Source organism: Alosa alosa, chromosome 7 (assembly GCF_017589495.1).
Source record: "Alosa alosa isolate M-15738 ecotype Scorff River chromosome 7, AALO_Geno_1.1, whole genome shotgun sequence".
Taxonomy (NCBI): Eukaryota; Metazoa; Chordata; class Actinopteri; order Clupeiformes; family Clupeidae; genus Alosa; species Alosa alosa.
The window spans coordinates 607,447-624,915 of NC_063195.1; the positions used below are offsets into that span (position 1 = coordinate 607,447).

Here is a 17,469-nt window from a genome sequence, read left to right on the forward strand (position 1 = left end):
ACCCCAGACAGGCTCTTTCTCCTATTGGTGACGGAGGCTTTTTTTTAGTCAAACGATCAGCAAAGCAGGGCTAAGCCCCTGCCCTCAATGTTCCCCCGCATAGGGTAAGACTTTTCCAGTGTGTGTGTGTGTTGCAGGTGAACGTGTGGGCACTCCAGTGTGTTTAATGCGCCGTGATGTGTGTGTGTTTATTGTGTGTGTGTGTGTGTGTGTGTATATTTGCAGGTGAACGCAGTCCAGTGGTTGTTTTTAATGTGTGTGTCCGGCCCCTGTGTGTGTTTAACGTCCAGTGTGTGTGTGTGTCAAGGCCTGTGTGCGTGCGTGTTAATGTGTGAGTGTGTGTTTTAATGTGTGTGTGTGTGTGTGCTGCAGGTGAACGCAGGGCTCTCCAGTGGCTGTATCCGCCTGTCGCCTGATGGGGTTTAACGTGTGTGCGTTTGTGTGTGTGCTTTGTGTGTGTGTGTTTAATGTGTGTGTGTGTGTGTGTGTGTGTGTGTGTATATGTTGCAGGTGAACGTGTGGGCGCTCCAGTGGTTGTTTTTAATGTGTGTGTCTGCGTCTCTGTGTGTGTGTTTAACGTCTGTGTGTGTGTGTGTGTGTGTGTGTCTGCGTCTGTGTGTGTGTGTGCTTTAATGTGTGTGTGTGTGTTTAATGCGTGTGTTTAACCGTGTGTGTGTGCGTGCTGCAGGCGAACGGTGTACGCCCACCTGGTGTACCAGCCGCCCGTCGCCTGATGTGTGTTTAATGTGTGTGTGTGTGTGTGTGTTTACCGTGTGTGTGTGTGTGTGTGTGCTGAACGGGTGGGCCCCAGTGGCTGTATCAGCCGCCTGTCAGCCTGATGTGTGTGTTTTAATGTGTGTGTGTGTGTGTGTTTAATGTGTGTGTGTGTGTGTTGCAGGTGAACGTGTGGGCTCTCCACCTGGGTCAGACCAGCCTGATGTGTGCGTTTAATGCGTGCGTGTGTGTGTGTGTCTGTCTGTCTGTCTGTCCGTCTGTCCGGTCCTGTCTGTCTGTGTGTGTGTGTTTAATATGTGTGTGTGTGTGTTTAATGTGTGTGTGTGTTTAATGTGCGTGTCTGTCTGTGTTCAGGTTTTAATGCGTGAGTGTGTTTAATGCGCGTGTGTGTGTGCTGCAGGTGAACGGTGGGCCTCCAGTGGTTGCATCAGCCGCCTGTCACCTGATGTGCGTGTTTAATGCGTGTGTGTGTGTGTTTAATGTATGTGTGTTACCCTTCACTGTGTGTGTGTGTGTGTTAATGTGTGTGTGTGTGTGTGTGTTTAATGCGTGTGTGTGTGTGTTTAATGTGTGTGTGTGTGTAATGTGTGTGTGTGTATGTGTTTAATGTGTGTGTGTGTGTGTTTAATGTGTGTGTGTGTGTGTTTTAATGTGTGTGTGTGTGTTTTAATGTGTGTTTAATGTGTGTGTGTTTAATGTGTGTGTGGCCTTAATGTGTGCGTGTGTGTTTGTTTAATGTGCGTGTGTGTGTGTGTGTGTTTAATGTGTGTGTGTGTGTGTGTGTTTAATGTGTGTGTGTTTTAATGTATGTGTGTGTGTGTGTGTGTGTGTGTGTGTGTGTGTTGCAGGTGAACGTGTGGGCTCTCCAGTGGTTGTATCAGCGTCTGTCGTCTGATGTGTGTGTTTAATGTGTGTGTGTGTGTGTGTGTGTGTGTGTGTGTGTGTGTCAGTTGTTTATGAACGCAGTGTGTGTGCAGGTGAACGTGTGGGCTCTCCAGTGGTTGTATCAGCGTCTGTCGTCTGTGTGTGTGTTTAATGTGTGTGTGTGTGTGTGTGTGTGTGTGTGTGTGTTTAATGTGTGTGTGTGTGTGTTGCAGGTGAACGTGTGGGCTCTCCAGTGGTTGTATCAGCGTCTGTCGTCTGATGCTCCGTCTCTTCGGTTTCTGTTCTCTGCCACTCTAGAGGAGCTGCTGCAGCCCCACCCTCAGTAAACAAACAAACAAACAAACAACCCTACACTTAGTAAACAAACAAACAAACCCACCCTCAGTAAACAAACAAACAAACATCCCCACTCTGCTGCAGCCCCACCCTCAGTAAACAAACAAACCCCACACGTAGTAAACAAACAAACAAACAAACCCCACCCTTAGTAAACAAACACACAACCAGTAAACAAACACACAAACACAAACAATTAGGTCCACAGATTCTCCTCTCTGCACAGCCTTTTAAGTCTCTGTGTGTTTGTGTGTGTGTGTGTGTTGGTGTGTGTGTGTGTTGGTGTGTGTGTGTAGGAAACTGAGTGCAGATGAGAATGTCTTCATCTCTGACTTCCTGTGTCTGTTCTTCCTGGATGGAGAATGTCAGATTCCACTGAACACCAATTTGCTTTTGGCCAATTGGAACGAGTAAGACCGCAGTCACACACACCTTCCTGTTAATTCCACACACACACACACACACACACACACACACACACCTTTTACCTCTGTAAGTAATTAACTCTAATGAGTTTTATATGTATACTTTCTCTAACATGATTAACTATTAATTGATAATGAATTAACACTAACTAATGAGTTTTATTCATATATTTTCTCTAGGTCTTCTCATGTTACCTCTGGATTTAAATAGCTATTAATTAATAATGAATTAACTCTAATGAGTTTTATTCATATGCTTTCTAGGTCTTCACATGTTACCTCTAACTATTAATAAATGATGAAGTAACTTTAGCTCTAATGAGTTTTGTTTGTGTACTTTCTCCAGGTCTTCTTTTCCCTGGCAGTATACTCTCAGGCAAACACTTGAGCATTGGGTAAGTGTGTGTGTGTGTGTTTCCCTGTGTGGGCATACATGTTCCATACATTAGTGGCTACTAGCTTCTGTACATTAGTGTCTATTAGCTTCTGTACATTAGTGTGTTAGCTTCTGTACATTAGTGTGTTAGCTTCTGTACATTAGTGTCTATTAGCTTCTGTACATTAGTGTGTTAGCTTCGTTACATTAGTGTATTACAGTGGGTCCCAGTTAAAAATTCACACTTCATTCAATGCATCATGGTGAATGGTGAAATGGGTACAACCCGCAGCCGCCAGGGGCAGCATAGTCCGTGTGGAGTTCCACGGTCGAACCAGACGGGCGATTCGACAGCAAGGGCTGTGATTACCGAGTTTTCAGTGCGTTTCTCTGTGTTTTTAGCAGCCCCTGCAAATGCCAGTCCACTGTAGCCTAAGCCTTATACATAATGTTAAACATAGTTTTGGATTCAGGGCAAGATTTCTTTTGATTGTACAGTGTCTGTCTCTCAGTAATGTTTTTAAAATGAGAGCTTCGTCAGCTGGCAGTAGGCTACTTTGTTTGTAGTCATGAGAAGTTCGCTTTGCTAACAGAACATAAATATGCTGCCCAGAAACCTTGTGAATAGTTCTGATTTCTTTTACTACACTAACGAGGTTGAAATATAGACTTTGCCTCTACAGCATCTCCCTTAACAGTAATGTTAACAAAATGACAGCATTCATATGACAAAGAAAAAAAACTAATTCGCCACTCAAGACATTGCCACAGCAACCAGTGTAGGCTACAGTCCTACCTAATAGGCCTACTCGAAGCAGATAGTTGTTCGACGGTCGAAAGTGCACGATTTAATGAACACGTGATTTGAGAACAGGTCTGCAACTTTTCAGGCAGTTCTTAGTTCAATCTAGGCAGGAGCAGAGCCATGGCGAAAGGCCTAGGGCCTATTTTTATCATTTTTTGCAAGGTGTTGCCCTGGCAATACTTGTTTATAAGACGCTTTGGTGATTAATTGATAGCTGTCTTTGGGACACGCTAAACGCTCTTATAATGAGCGATCCGGGGAGTAAAATGACTGTTACGCTGTTACAACTGTAGGCTACAATGATTGCAATACAAAAATGCGCTGTTAGTTTAGTTAGTTTTGTGATGTTTTGCACTTTTGCCTCATGTGTTTTCAGGTTTGAGGGCTTTTTGGCAAGATTGACCTTGGTTAGACTCTGCATATGTTATCTCCATGGAAAATAAAGTCAATTTTCGACACACGCCTGTTATTAGTTCAATAACAAGTGTTGCTTGTTAAAACATGTGACTAGTGAAACTCAAATGATTTTTTGAAATATTTAGCCAAAGCCAAAAAAGTGTTAGAAGGAGAGAGACGCTGCAGCTCATGATGTTCTCTTAACATTATTAAATCCTACCAACGCTTCGATGTTCGTTAGTCAAAACATCTCCGCACATCGAAATGTTAGTCAAAGTTTAATAATGTTCTGCACCTTTACTAAAGAATAAAGAAAATTAAGAAGACATCTGAGCTGCACCGGCCGCTCTCCCTCTCTAAAATATCTGTCCTGGCCTGGTTGCAACGATTGTGGCCAAACGACAGAAGCGCGGAGAACCCTCCTTTGTCTACCAAAAAGTGTTACTTTAGGCCCCGCTACTCCCCCACTTGCTTGTGAAATAAGGGGATGGGGAGGGGGCTTAACGCGAAAAAGCTTAATGTCACAAAACGGCAACGAAGTCGCTTTAGGCTACAGGCCTTCATAATGGTAGGCTACAGGAAGTGGGGAGGGTATGGATGACCAGAGCCGCCATCTATCGCCTTTCCAGGCACACAGCTCGCTATATAGCCCATCGACCGCCTTAACAGATAGGCTTTGCTCTTGGTTTGGCCTTTACAGCTTAACTCAATGCTCTTGTTGCTTGCAGTTTGTTAAATAAAGTTATGCAGATTACATTATTTATTTCTGATTAATTGCATCTTTTGATGTATTTTGCAACATTTGCTTGTTAGCCTGGGCTACTGTCAACCGTCCTGTACAGGTCAATGTTCAACAATTGCTGGTGTAGTTCTAGGCTATTAATCAATTAGGGACTGTTCGCTATTTTATTTAATTAAGGGGCTACCGGAGGAGTTTTGGGAGCCGCGAATCAAAAAGACGTGGACCCTCCCTCGCCAGCAAGAATTTTTTCTATGACCCTCCAAAGTGATTGAGAAAAACGCATGACCCTCCCCAGTCCCAACAATTTATTGATGCCTTCTGTAGGCTACTGGGTCAATTTGGGAGCTTGCATGCTATGACTTCTTCCTTTGAAATGCCTTGAAAAGGCTGTCGCTTGCAATAATTTTACAAATAATCACCGGACCAAAACAAACCTGTCAACTTTTCCCCGGTTTATCGCAGATTTTAACTTTTTTTTTCCTCGCTGTCTTAGGAGGAGCTGCAGGGCCGTGTGGGGGATGCGAGGCCCCAGTCGAACTTGACAGATGCAAGGCCCTTTTCACTTATGTACATGAAATCACGCGATAGCTACTTTACACATAGCCAAGGCTACCGGGTGTATTTTAATAGTAGCCTAGTCTAATAAGCTACACCAGCTTGCCTTTAAGAGGGGGAAATTCAATTGTATAGCCTATAACATTAGCTGAGTCACATATTTTGCCATATGGTGTTTATCAGAGGCTACATCACAAAACCAAATAGTGTAACAAAGGCTAACACTTTAACAGGGGAATTAATTGGGCATGAATCATTGTGCTGAACGGTATTTGTCAATGAGCAGAAACACACACGACATTCAAACTATTGATAAGATGTACTGGTCTGTATCTATAGGCTAACATTGGACAAATAAATGACACTGACTCGCCATATCCTGACTCAGGAAAAAAACATTTTCTTGCTTTGCCGCAAACTGAGCAATGAAATCATAGCCAGTTTGCAGGTAGCCTAATGTCTTTTTTTCATAGAAGGGAGAGCCCAGTCTCCTGTGACATGGAGGTGTGCGAAATAGTTTTTAATAGCCTGTTCAACTTCTCAAAAGCTTTTCGTTCACCGATGCCAGTCACTGATCGCAATTTCAAAGTTCGGAAAGCTTCATCTTTTTTAAGTTTTATGCAGTGGCCCCTATCTGCCCCTTTGGAATTATATCTCGAGCCTATTATAAGGTCCAGTGCGTTATGTCCTGGGATTTGGATGTGCTCAAAAAAGAAAAAGAAAAAACACTTTTTTTATAGATGGTTATGAGGAGCAATGTGAGAGAGAAATTTGATGATCATTGATCGTTGTTTTGGGACGTTAAGCCTTTTCCATAGGCGCCAGTGAAGGAGATTGAAGAATGACTATTTTTTATACCTAAAATATTTCTTAACTACAAAAAACTCTGTCTAAAAACTCAGTGTCATTCAGACTCAACCCTCTTTGTTGTTTTTTATTATCTTTTTAGTTGTCGCTTTGAACGCTGGCAAGCAGGCATGTTGGGTGTTGCAATTTAAGTGAAATTTCTACAGTAGGCCTACAACATGCTGTTAGGCTGGGCTACTGTCAATGTAATTTGTACAGGTAAATGTTCAACAATTGCTGGTGTACAGGTTATATAATAAATTAGCTAAATCATTTGTCCAGCTGTTTCAAAAAAATTTTACGTGCTACATTCAAACGCAAAAGGTGCTTTGATATATTTTTCGTTTGAACGTCGGGGCAAGCAGGCATGCTTTGGTTGCAATGAATGAGGATAACTACTTTTTTTTGCATTATTTTGAATATGACTCACTCCAGTCTCAACAGCACGTACTTTTTCCACACGCTAGTTCTAACACACATACTGTAGGCCTATCCCCTCTCGCTTTCTCTCTCCATCCCTGCACACGGTGCTTTCTTAAAAGGAGCTGCACCATTTTACAACAATTGCATCTACATTTCATATATTAGAATGTTTTGTCAAGTGTAAGCTTAAACTACCGCGGATCAATTTAAGTTCCGTGCCCCCGCCCGTCATGGAAGCAGTAAGTCAGTCGCATCAAAAATAGTAGTGGCACACCGTGACACCTTTGTGGTTGTTTGTGTCAACTGCTGCAGTTTGTGCCATTTCTGCTGAGAAAATGGGGTCGTGATTCATGAAGGAACCCGTCCAAACTTAACGGGGACCCACTGTAGCTTCTGCACATTAGTGTCTATTAGCTTCTGTACATTAGTGTCTATTAGCTTCTATTAGCTTCTGTACATTAGTGTGTTAGCTTCTGCACATTAGTGTCTATACGCTTCTGTACATTAGTGTGTTAGCTTCTGCACATTAGTGTCTATTAGCTTCTGTACATTAGTGTGTTATCTTATGCACATTAGTATGTTAGCTTCTGTACATTAGTGTCTACTAGCTTCTGTACATTAGTGTGTTAGCTTCTGCACATTAGTGTGTTAGCTTCTGTACATTAGTGTCTACTAGCTTCTGTACATTAGTGTGTTAGCTTCTGGACATTAGTGTGTTAGCTTCTGTACATTAGTGTCTACTAGCTTCTGCACATTAGTGTATTAGCTTCTGTACATTAGTGTCTACTAGCTTCTGTACATTAGTGTGTTAGCTTCTGTCTATTAGCTTCTGTACATTAGTCTGTTAGCTTCTGTACATTAGTGTCTATTAGCTTCTGTACATTAGTGTGTTAGCTTCTGCACATTAGATTGGGTTAACCGAAACTGTCTGCCCCCTCTACCCTGTATCTCCCCAGAGAGCTGATTTAAGTCCTGACAAGTACAACATACTGCAGAGGATGAAAGCAGCTTGGGCTACCTATTAAAACACTCACACACACATGCACACACACACACAAACACACACACACACACACACACACACATGCGCACACACATGCACACACACACACACACACACACCTGCTTCCTATACTTTCCAGTTCCCATTTCATTGTTAGGATGTTTAAATTTCAATAATGAAAACAGGATTGTTTATGTTGTACAAAGAGTTAAATTGTTTAAAGTATATATATCCATCCTGTACATTTTATTTAGTAGATGTTGTTAACGCTGTGATTGTTTAAGTATATATCCTGTACATTTTATTTAGTGAATGTTGTTAACTCTCTGTTGGAATAAAATTATTTGTGCAATATCCATGTGCCCTTATGAGTTTTACCTCAATTACATTTAACCCTGACACACACATATACACACACACACACACACACACACACACACACACACACACACACACATACACACACAAACACACACAGATACACACACTTGACGTGGGTGGGCGTGGTTTATCATGCAAATATTTTATTTTTGTAACCTAATATCATGGGAATGCAATGACTATTGTACCTGGCTAAGCAAATAGCAAGACGATGTTGTGGACTATTGTACCTTGCAAATAGCAAGACGAACGCTTGAATTTCCCCTTGGGGATCAATAAAGTATTTATCTATCAAGACGATGTTATGACTGTTGTACCTGGCTAAGCAAATAGCAAGACGATGACAAAGTCTATTGTTGTGACTATTGTACCTGTTCCAATTCTTTAATACAGTCTTTATTTTCATACAGGTCTCAAATTTTGAATACAGTCTTTATTTTCATACAGGTCTCAATTACAGTGCATGAAAATGCACTGTACTGTTCTTCCTAGGCAACTTCTTATTATTATAGTGCATGAAAATGCACTGTACTGTTCTTCCTAGGCAACTTCTTCTTATTATTATAGTGCATGAAAATGCACTGTACTGTTCTTCCTGAACTTCAACAACTTCTTATTATTATTCCGCTTACCACTTTTTCCGTACGCAATTTCTCTTGAACAGTTTAACTTAGAAACTTCATTCAAACTTTTGTAACGTAGGTCTTCAAACAGATCAGGTTGCTATGTCTTTTTCAACTTTGAAACTTTTATACTTTTTAAACTATTAAAGAAAAACTTTTTAAAAATCCCCATAGACTTAACATTGCCGATTGACATCATACACGGCGTTAAGCAACTAGAATCCTATGGCAGGTGTTCAGGCCACCTGGATCAACTGCCAGTCTTTAAGCATACAAACTGGCCGTATTAAGACTACACATCCTGTTCAACTGCTTCCTCTGCCAAAACCTGTTTCAAAATAAAAGTCCTCACTACAATATTTCACTATTAAACAATTTAACCCTTTAAACTACTGAACTTTTTAACTGTTCAGCCATTGTAACTGTTACTTGTCATCAACTATGACTCCTACCCACTGTAGCTAGTTAGCATGTTAGTTAGCTAATCATTTTTAGCAGTTTTGCTAAAAATGTTAAGTTAGCTAAGTAACATGGTTAGCATAGTTAGCATTGTTAGCATGCTAATTAGCATAACTGTTAAAAATGATTAGCTAGGTTAGCTAAGTCACATAATTAGATAGATAGATAGATAGATAGATAGATAGATAGATAGATAGATAGATAGATAGATTCTTTATTATCCCCTTGGGAAAATTTGTCTTGGACTTCTCAGAAGTTCTGACCCAATACAGACACACAGACATAGACATAAAAGGCTAATAACAGACAGTAGAATTAAATAAATAAAGTAATAAAAACAAATAAAACCTCTTGCTGAACCTGATGACTGAGGCGCTTATTTGCGGTGTTTGTTAAGGAGTGTTATTGATATGGGGATAAAGGAGTTTCTGAATCTATTCAGTCTGCAGTGGGGGACTCTGAAATGCCTGCCTGATGGCAGCAACTCATATTGTGCATGCAGGACATGAGAGGGATCAGAAAGAATTCTGTCTGCTTGCTTTAACACACATTGATCAAAAATAGACTGAGGGTTGTTCTACCGCTTCAGACCAATGACTTTCATGGCTGTGTGGACTAGATAGTTCAGCTTTAATTTTAATGCAACAGAAAGGTTCCCAAACCAAGTGGTTATGCCATATCTAATAATGCTTTCCAAAACTGCCTGATAGAACAATATCATAATTTTTTGGTCAACTCCATACAAACGCAACCGCCGCAGGAAGTGGACTCTTTGATGCAGGCGGGAACATAACAAGTCAATGTGAGTGTTCCATGTTAGGGAGCTATCTATATAAACACCAAGATATTTGTATGATTGTACCTGTTTGATTGGTTGCTGGTGTATAGTTACTGGGTTGTGATTACCGACTGACTTTGGGTCAAAAATGATTTCCTCAGTCTTTTTAACATTTAGAATAAGGTGGTTGGAGTCACACCAATCAACAAACTGCCTTACTTCTGAATGATAGATGTCCAGGTCATCATTTTGTTGAAGTAAGCATAGAATTGTTGAGTCGTCTGAGTATTTAAAGATGTAGTTCCCAGGGTGCTTAGATGAGCAATCATTAGTGTACAGAGTAAAAAGGACTGGTGAACTCACACATCCTTGTGGTGCCCCAGTACTAATAACTTTAATTTGGGATAGACTGGAGTTGACCCTGACCTGCTGTGTCCTGCTAGTCAGGAAAGAATGAAACCACCGTATAAGTGATGGATTAACGTCCAACACTTTCAATTTCTGGATTAATAGGTACAGTAGGGCTGGAGAGTATTGAAAGCGGAACTGAAATCAATAAAAAGTAATCGGGCATAGGATGACTTGTCTTCAAGGTGTTTTAAAACAAGATGCATGATGGAGGAAGTAGCATCATCAGTCCATCGCCAGCGTTTGTAAGCCCGTTGAAGTGGATCTAATTTACCATATCGTCTATTTTCAGCCTGTTAATTATGTACTTCTCAAAGCATTTCATCACAACTGATGTTAATGCTATGGGCCCAAAGTCATTGTTTTCAGTGGGATTTGCCTTCTTGGGCACCGGGATGATCATGGAGCGTTTCCACAGGGCAGGGACTGTGTGAGTGTCTATAGACTGTTGGAAAACAGGACACCAAGCTGCAGTTAGCTCCTGTGCCAATGTTTTTTAACAAAATGGTGAGATCCCATCTGGCCCTGCAGCCTTTTTAAATAGAATGTGCGAAATAGGTTCGGATGTGTTGTGGATCAATCCACAATCTATCGTCACACTATCAATGGGAGGTAGGGGAGTCCAGCTCCCTTGTTACACTTCTCAGAGAAGTCCTGTGTCTCAAATCTTAAATAAAAATGATTTAAGTCATTGGCCACTTTGGAGTCATCAAGGATATAAAGTGCTTTTTAGAAGGGTTCATGTTTGTAATAGCCTTCATGGAATCCCAGACTCTCTTAGTGTCTGAAGTATTAAAATTAAGTTCTAAAAGTTCTTTCTGTTTACTCCTGGCCACATGCAGTTGCTGGTTAAGTTCTTTCTGTGCTAGTCTAAGTGCAGCCTTATCATGAGTTTTAAAAAGCAATTTTCTTTCTGTTGATACAGTCTTTAATTTGCCTAGTAATGTAAGGTTTGTTATTCGGTATATGACAACATCCTTTTGGTGACAACATTTTCAGTACAGAAATTAATATAATCTGTTATTGCCTCTGTTGCAAAGTCAAGGTCCTGGCTGTGAAATATGCTCCAGTCTGTACTGAGAAAACAGCCTTTTAGAGTCTCAATACTGTCGTTAGACCACACAGACACTCGTTTTGTCTTTGGCTTGGAGTTTTTAAAACAGTTTTGTAAGAAGACAGTAAATGAACAGTATTGTGGTCCGAGTTGGCTATGGGAGGCTTCAGAGTGGCAGTGTAGGCATTTTTCACATTACCATAGCATTTATCTAGTATGCTCTTATCGCGTGTAGCACATTTCACATATTGTTCATAGCCCGGTAATAATGGTTCCAATTTACAGTGATTAAAATCACCCAGAATGAAGACCGGCGCACCCGGTGTACGTTGCAGCTGATCGTGTATACAGTCAGCTGTAAGACGCGCAGCCCTTGCTGCGTTCGCGCTGGGGGGGATGTAGGCCGCACATAGGATAATATTCCCAAACTCCCTCGGTAAGTACCAGGGCCTCAAGGATAGGCAGAGGAGTTCAGTGTCAGGAGTACATACCGTTGCTCTCACCGTAACCTGTCGACACCATTTATCGTTCACATAGACCCCAATACCTCCGCCTCTGCTTTTCCCTGAGGCTGATGTTCTGTCCGCCCGGAAAAGTGAGAATCCGTCCACTTCCACCAGGGAGTCAGCGATATCCGAATGCAACCAGGTCTCGGTAAACACCATAGCGCCCGCTTCCCGGTACTCGTGGTAGTAGCGGGAAGCGGGTTTAATAGTCTTTATTTTCACACTGGTCTTAATTCTTTAATAAATTAGCATAGTTAGAATGTTAACATTGTTAGCATTCTAGTTAGCATAGTTAACATAACTACTAAAAATGATAATCTAGGTTAGCTAAGTCACATGGTTAACATAGTTAGCATGTTAGCATTGCTAGCATAGTTATAGTATGTTTAACAAAACTGATAGAAAACATTAGTTAAGTTAGCTAAGTAGTATTGCTAGCATAGTTAGCATGTTTAGCAAAACTGTTAGAAAACGTTAGTTAAGTTAGCTAAGTAACATGGTTAGCATGTTAACATTGCTAACACTGCTATAAAACATTAGCTAAGTAACATGGTTAGCATAGTTAAAAATCTTAGCATAACTGCTAGCAAACATTAGAGCCATTCCAACTTTCAGTTATCGTCAAATATCTACCTATACACAGCCATTAAACTATTTGAATATCAACATTCATTAAACTTCCAGTCTGTCAACAACTTTTAAACTATTTACCTTCAACTTTTAAACAGTCTACTTTTAAACTAGCTGTCTATCAACAACTTTTAAACTATCTACTGTCTATCAACAACTTTTAAACTATCTACATTCAGCTTTTAAACAGTCTACTTTTAAACTATCAACTTTTATTAAGCTATGCAACCACCATGTCTATCCTAGCATCACCGTAGTAACCATCTCTGTATTATCTGTTTTAACTATACATGTTATTTTACATCACAACTTTAGTATTTTCATGCACTGGTAATTCCTTGGAATTGCATTTCTAGTTCTTTAATACAGTCTTTTTTATACAGGTCTCAATTCTTTAATAAAGTCTTTATTTTTATGCAGGTTTCAATTCTTTAATAAAGTCTTTATTTTAATACAGTGTTTATTTTCACACAGGTCTCAATTCTTTAATAAAGTTTTTATTTTCACACAGGTCTCAATTCTTTAATAAACTCTTTATTTTTCATACTGTAGTTTCTCAATTCCTGTGTGTTTCAAAGTTATTTAGTTGCAGAATACAACAGTTTGTTTCTGTTGTGTTGTGTTTACAACAGTTTGTTTTTATCTGAAATGTCCACGGCTGGTAGCTGAATAGTGTGTGTGTGTGTTTATCTGAAAAGTGTGTGTGTGTTTATTTAAATAGTGTGTGTGTGTGTGTGTTTATCTGAATAGTGTGTTTGTGTGTGTGTGTTTATCTGAATAGTGTGTGTGTGTGTGTGTGTGTGTGTTATCTAAATTGTGTGTGTGTGTTTATCTGAAAAGTGTGCACGGCTGGTAGCTGAATCGGAGAACACTGGAGGGGGTGTGGTGTGTGAGGCGCAGCTTGATGATGTCACACAGGAACTCCAGGATCCTGACGTCATCCGTAGCCCTGGGAGACGGCTCCGCCTCATGGCCTGTGAACACGTGATGGAACGCTCGAGCAGCCAATCGCGTTAGAGCGCTCTGCACCAGCAGAGCGTAAGTCCCGCCTTCTCTGAGCTGTGATTGGGGCTTGGTCAGCGGACCAATCAGAGCGCCGTGGTAGGCGGGGCATCGGAGGGTCATGTGATCGGCGTCCAGAATGCTGAGGTAACGAGCGTAGCGTTGCAGGCACAACGGCATGCTGGGAGAGGACTGGCAGGACCTTCTGGAACAAGAACACACACACACACAAACAGGGCCCGGATCAGTTCCTCCACTCGGCAGCCATATTGTAACGCTTTTTGGGCACTTATCGGCAGCCATATTGGAACGCTTTTTGGGCACTTATCGCACTTATCGGCAGCCATATTGTAACGCTTTTTGGGCACTTATCGCACTTATCGGCAGTCATATTGTAACGCTTTTTGGGCACTTATCGCACTTATCGGCAGCCATATTGTAATGCTTTTTGGGCACTTATCGGCAGCCATATTGGAACGCTTTTTGGGCACTTATCGCACTTATCGGCAGCCATATTGTAACGCTTTTTGGGCACTTATCGCACTTATCGGCAGTCATATTGTAACGCTTTTTGGGCACTTATCGCACTTATCGGCAGCCATATTGTAACGCTTTTTGGGCACTTATCGGCAGCCATATTGTAACGCTTTTTGGGCACTTATCGGCAGCCATATTGTAATGCTTTTGTGTTTCAGCTCCTGATTTAGTGTGTGGGGTTTCACTCCTGATTTAGTGTGTGTGGGGTTTCACTCCTGATTTAGTGTGTGTGCGGTTTCACCTCCTGATTTAGTGTGTGTGGGGTTTCACCTCCTGATGTAGTGTGTGTGGGGTTTCACTCCTGATTTAGTGTGTGTGGGGTTTCACCTCCTGATTTGGTGTGTGTGGGGTTTCACCTCTTATTTAGTGTGTGTGGGGTTTCACCTCCTGATGTAGTGTGTGTGGGGTTTCACCTCCTGATGTAGTGTGTGTGGGGTTTCACCTCCTGATTTAGTGTGTGTGGGGTTTCACCTCCTGATTTGGTGTGTGTGTGGGGTTTCAGTGGGGTTTTACATCCTGATTTAGTGTGTGTGGGGTTTCACCTCCTGATTTAGTGTGTGTGGGGTTTCACCTCCTGATTTAGTGTGTGTGTGGGGTTTCACCTCTTATTTAGTGTGTGTGGGGTTTCAGCTCCTGATTTAGTCTGTGTGGGGTTTCACCTCCTGATTTAGTGTGTGTGGGGTTTCTGATTTAGTGTGTGTGGGGTTTCAGCTCCTGATTTAGTGTGTGTGGGGTTTTAGTGGGGTTTCAGCTCCTGATTTAGTGTGGGGTTTCAGCTCCTGATTTAGTGTGTGTGGGGTTTTAGTGGGGTTTCAGCTCCTGATTTAGTGTGTGTGGGGTTTCAGCTCCTGATTTAGTGTGTGTGGGGTTTCACCTCCTGATTTAGTGAATGTATCAGGTTGGGGGGGTGTCGGTGGACCTGTGTGTTTTGTGTGTGTGCATGTGTGTGTATGTGTTTGTCTGTGCATGTGCGGGTGTGTGTGTGTGTGTGTGTGTGTGTGTACCTGTTGAGTCCTATGATGCCAAACTCCAGGAGGTCGGTGATCTGTATGGGTCTGGAACACCAGGGCAGCACTCTGTGTGTGTGTGTGTGTGTGTTGGTGTGTGTGTGTGCACGTGTGTGTGTGTTGGGCAGGAAGAGCTCGAGTGCGAGCACGAGCCCCCGCACCTTCTCCTCGTCACTTCCCAGCACCACCAGTGGTCGGCCAATCAGAAGGCTGAACACGGCGTGGTGGGCGTGCCCCCAGCTCCGCACCAATCCCAGTGCAGCGTTGCCCTTGTTCCACCCACAACGCCAGGAAGCACAGCTGGGCAGGGCGGAGTCTCTGTCCTTTTGACCAATAGGGCAGAGTGGGAGGAGTCTGGCTAGCGGACACACCTCCTGGGACATGTCGTCATGGAGATGTAGCGGACACGCCTCCTGGGATATGTCATCATGGAGATGTAGATCCAGCTTTGTTGGTGTGCACAGTGAAAACCGACACTCTCGGACTACAGTACCCATGAACCTCTGCTGCTCTGCATTGTGTTGGACTACAGTACCCATGAACCTCTGCTGCTCTGCATTGTGTTGGACTACAGTACCCATGAACCTCTGCTGCTCTGCATTATCTTGGACTACAGTACCCATGAACCTCTGCTGCTCTTCATTATCTTGGACTACAGTACCCATGAACCTATGCTGCTCTTCATTATCTTGGACTACAGTACCCATGAACCCATGCTGCTCTGCATTGTGTTGGACTACAGTACCCATGAACCTCTGCTGCTCTGCATTGTCCTGGAAAGAGCCCACATTCCCTGCTAAGTCCTCTTCTTCCTGGACTACAGTTCTCACGTCCCCTTGCCAATCCTCCTCCTCTTCCTCCTCCTCCTGGACTACAGTTCCCATGAGGCCGTGCGGCAGGCCGTCAGCGGGCCTGAAGTCCTCCCACAGGAAGCTGTGATCTCTGCTCAGCACCTCAATGCTGCTGTCCTGGCTGTCCGTGCGCTGCGCTCCCCACCTGGTCGCCAAGGCAACGGGCTGCTGGACAGCGGGGACCCAGCTGGTCTCCATGGCGATGGGGTCATCTCTAAGGGAGCGCTCCATGGCGACGGGGTCGTCTCTAAGGGAGCGCTCCGTGGCCAGAACCTCGATGCTGTCGCCGCTGCTGTTGCTGCCTGTCTCCATGGAGACGCCATCCTCCTCATCCTGTGTGGGCAGGGTGGTCACATGGACACTGGGAGAGCCGTGTGATTGGCTCACCTCCAGCTTGATTGGCACTGCCTCCACACAGGAGACGTCGGCGACATCGTCATCATGGAGAGGGTTGCTGGGAGACGTGTGCTGCTGCCGAGGGGGCGGGTCCTCAAACAGGAAGTTGGTGGTGGAGAGGCGGGGCAAGAGACTGGCGCACTCTCGCTGGTGGGCCAGGAGGCTGGCGTCATCCCGGAAACGCAGCTGGATGGCACAGAGCGAGTCCAGGGTCTGCTGGGAGAGGAGCCAATCACAGAGCTCCGACATGGACACTGGCCCCGCCCCCAATCCTGCAGACTCCGCCCCTTCTGGTAGAGTTGGACTATTCCTCTCCTCCACATCTTCTCTCCTCTCCTCCCTCATCTTCTCTTCTCTCCTCCTCATCTTCTCTTCTCTCCATCTCTTCTTCTCTCCTCTCCTCCTCATCTTCTCTTCTCTCCATCTCTTCTTCTCTCCTCTCCTCCATCTTCTCTTCTCTCCATCTCTTCTTCTCTCCTCTCCTCCTCATCTTCTCTCCTCTCCATCTCTTCTTCTCTTCTCTCCTCTTCTTCTTCTCTCCATCTCTTCTTCTCTTCTCTCCTCTTCTTCTCTTCTCTCCATCTCTTCTTCTGTCTGCCTCTCCCTCTTTTCTTTCTTTCTGTCCATGTCTTCTTTCCTCTTTCTCTCCTCTGCCTCTCTCCTTTCTCTACCTCCTCCTCCTCCCCTCTCTCTCTTTCTTCCTCTCTCCACCTCTCTTCCTCTTCCCCTCTCGTTCTCTCCTCTCTCCATCTCTCTACCTCTTTCTCTCCTTCTCTCTCTTTCCATCTCTCTACCCCTCTCTCTCCTCTCTCTCTCCATCTCTCTCCCTCCTCTCCCCCTCTCTCTCTCTCCTCTTCTCCTCCTCTCTGGTTGTTGTCTATGTGCGTGTGTGACTGGGTGTGTAGGTGTGTGTGTGTGTCGTTTATGCCTGTAGTCTCGATCTCTGTGTGCAACGCTCTATGTGTGTTTTCTACCACTCTGTCTGTGTGATGGAGTGGGTGTGTGTGTTGAGTCTTGAGTGTGTGTGAGAGCTGGCTGAAGGGTGTGTGTGGGTGTGTGGGTGTGTGTTTAGTCTTGAGTGTGTGTGAGAGCTGGCTGAAGGGTGTGTGTGGGTGTGTGGGTGTGTGTTTAGTCTTGAGTGTGTGTGAGAGCTGGCTGAAGGCCTTGTTGAGCTCCTGTATCTCCTTCACCAGCTTCACAGAGTCATGTGACACCAGAGCCATGGCAAAAGGCCACACCCTCCCGCGGGCCCGCGGATTCACCAGCGTCACGTAGTGCGCGTACACAAACACGCCCGACCACGCGTCGCC

At 43.6% G+C, this 17,469-nt stretch overlaps 2 protein-coding genes across 2 annotated transcripts in view; one reads left to right on the top strand and one right to left on the bottom strand.

Moving 5' to 3' along the window:
* zgc:112980 (uncharacterized protein LOC503706 homolog) overlaps window positions 1-8,203 on the top strand; it is a 34,564-nt gene extending 26,361 nt beyond the window's left edge. Inside the window, exons 12-17 of the mRNA XM_048247862.1 lie at window positions 1-59; window positions 1,584-1,631; window positions 1,833-1,942; window positions 2,253-2,366; window positions 2,728-2,776; window positions 7,481-8,203. The exon at window positions 1-59 is cut by the window's left edge and continues 4 nt beyond it. Of these exons, the coding sequence (XP_048103819.1) occupies window positions 1-59; window positions 1,584-1,631; window positions 1,833-1,942; window positions 2,253-2,366; window positions 2,728-2,776; window positions 7,481-7,549 (449 nt within the window). The 3' untranslated portion in view covers window positions 7,550-8,203. The remainder of the gene's footprint in view (window positions 60-1,583; window positions 1,632-1,832; window positions 1,943-2,252; window positions 2,367-2,727; window positions 2,777-7,480) is intronic.
* Window positions 8,204-12,787: 4,584 nt separating this feature from the next.
* Window positions 12,788-16,504, bottom strand: smcr8b (Smith-Magenis syndrome chromosome region, candidate 8b). The gene is made up of 2 exons (XM_048247868.1): window positions 14,910-16,504; window positions 12,788-13,573 (listed from the first exon to the last, which is right to left on the bottom strand). The coding sequence occupies exons 1-2, from the start codon at window positions 16,502-16,504 to the stop codon at window positions 13,195-13,197; spliced, it is 1,974 nt and encodes a 657-aa protein (XP_048103825.1). The 3' UTR covers window positions 12,788-13,194.
* Window positions 16,505-17,469: the final 965 nt, after the last annotated feature.

Excerpts from the sequence above, each read along its gene's own strand:
- smcr8b (XM_048247868.1), bottom strand. The coding sequence starts at position 16,504 with ATGAGGGAGGAGAGGAGAGAAGATGTGGAGGAGAGGAATAGTCCAACT. Across the intron at positions 13,574-14,909 it reads GGCATCATAGGACTCAACAG|AAGGTCCTGCCAGTCCTCTC; the intron begins GTACACACACAC and ends TTCTTGTTCCAG.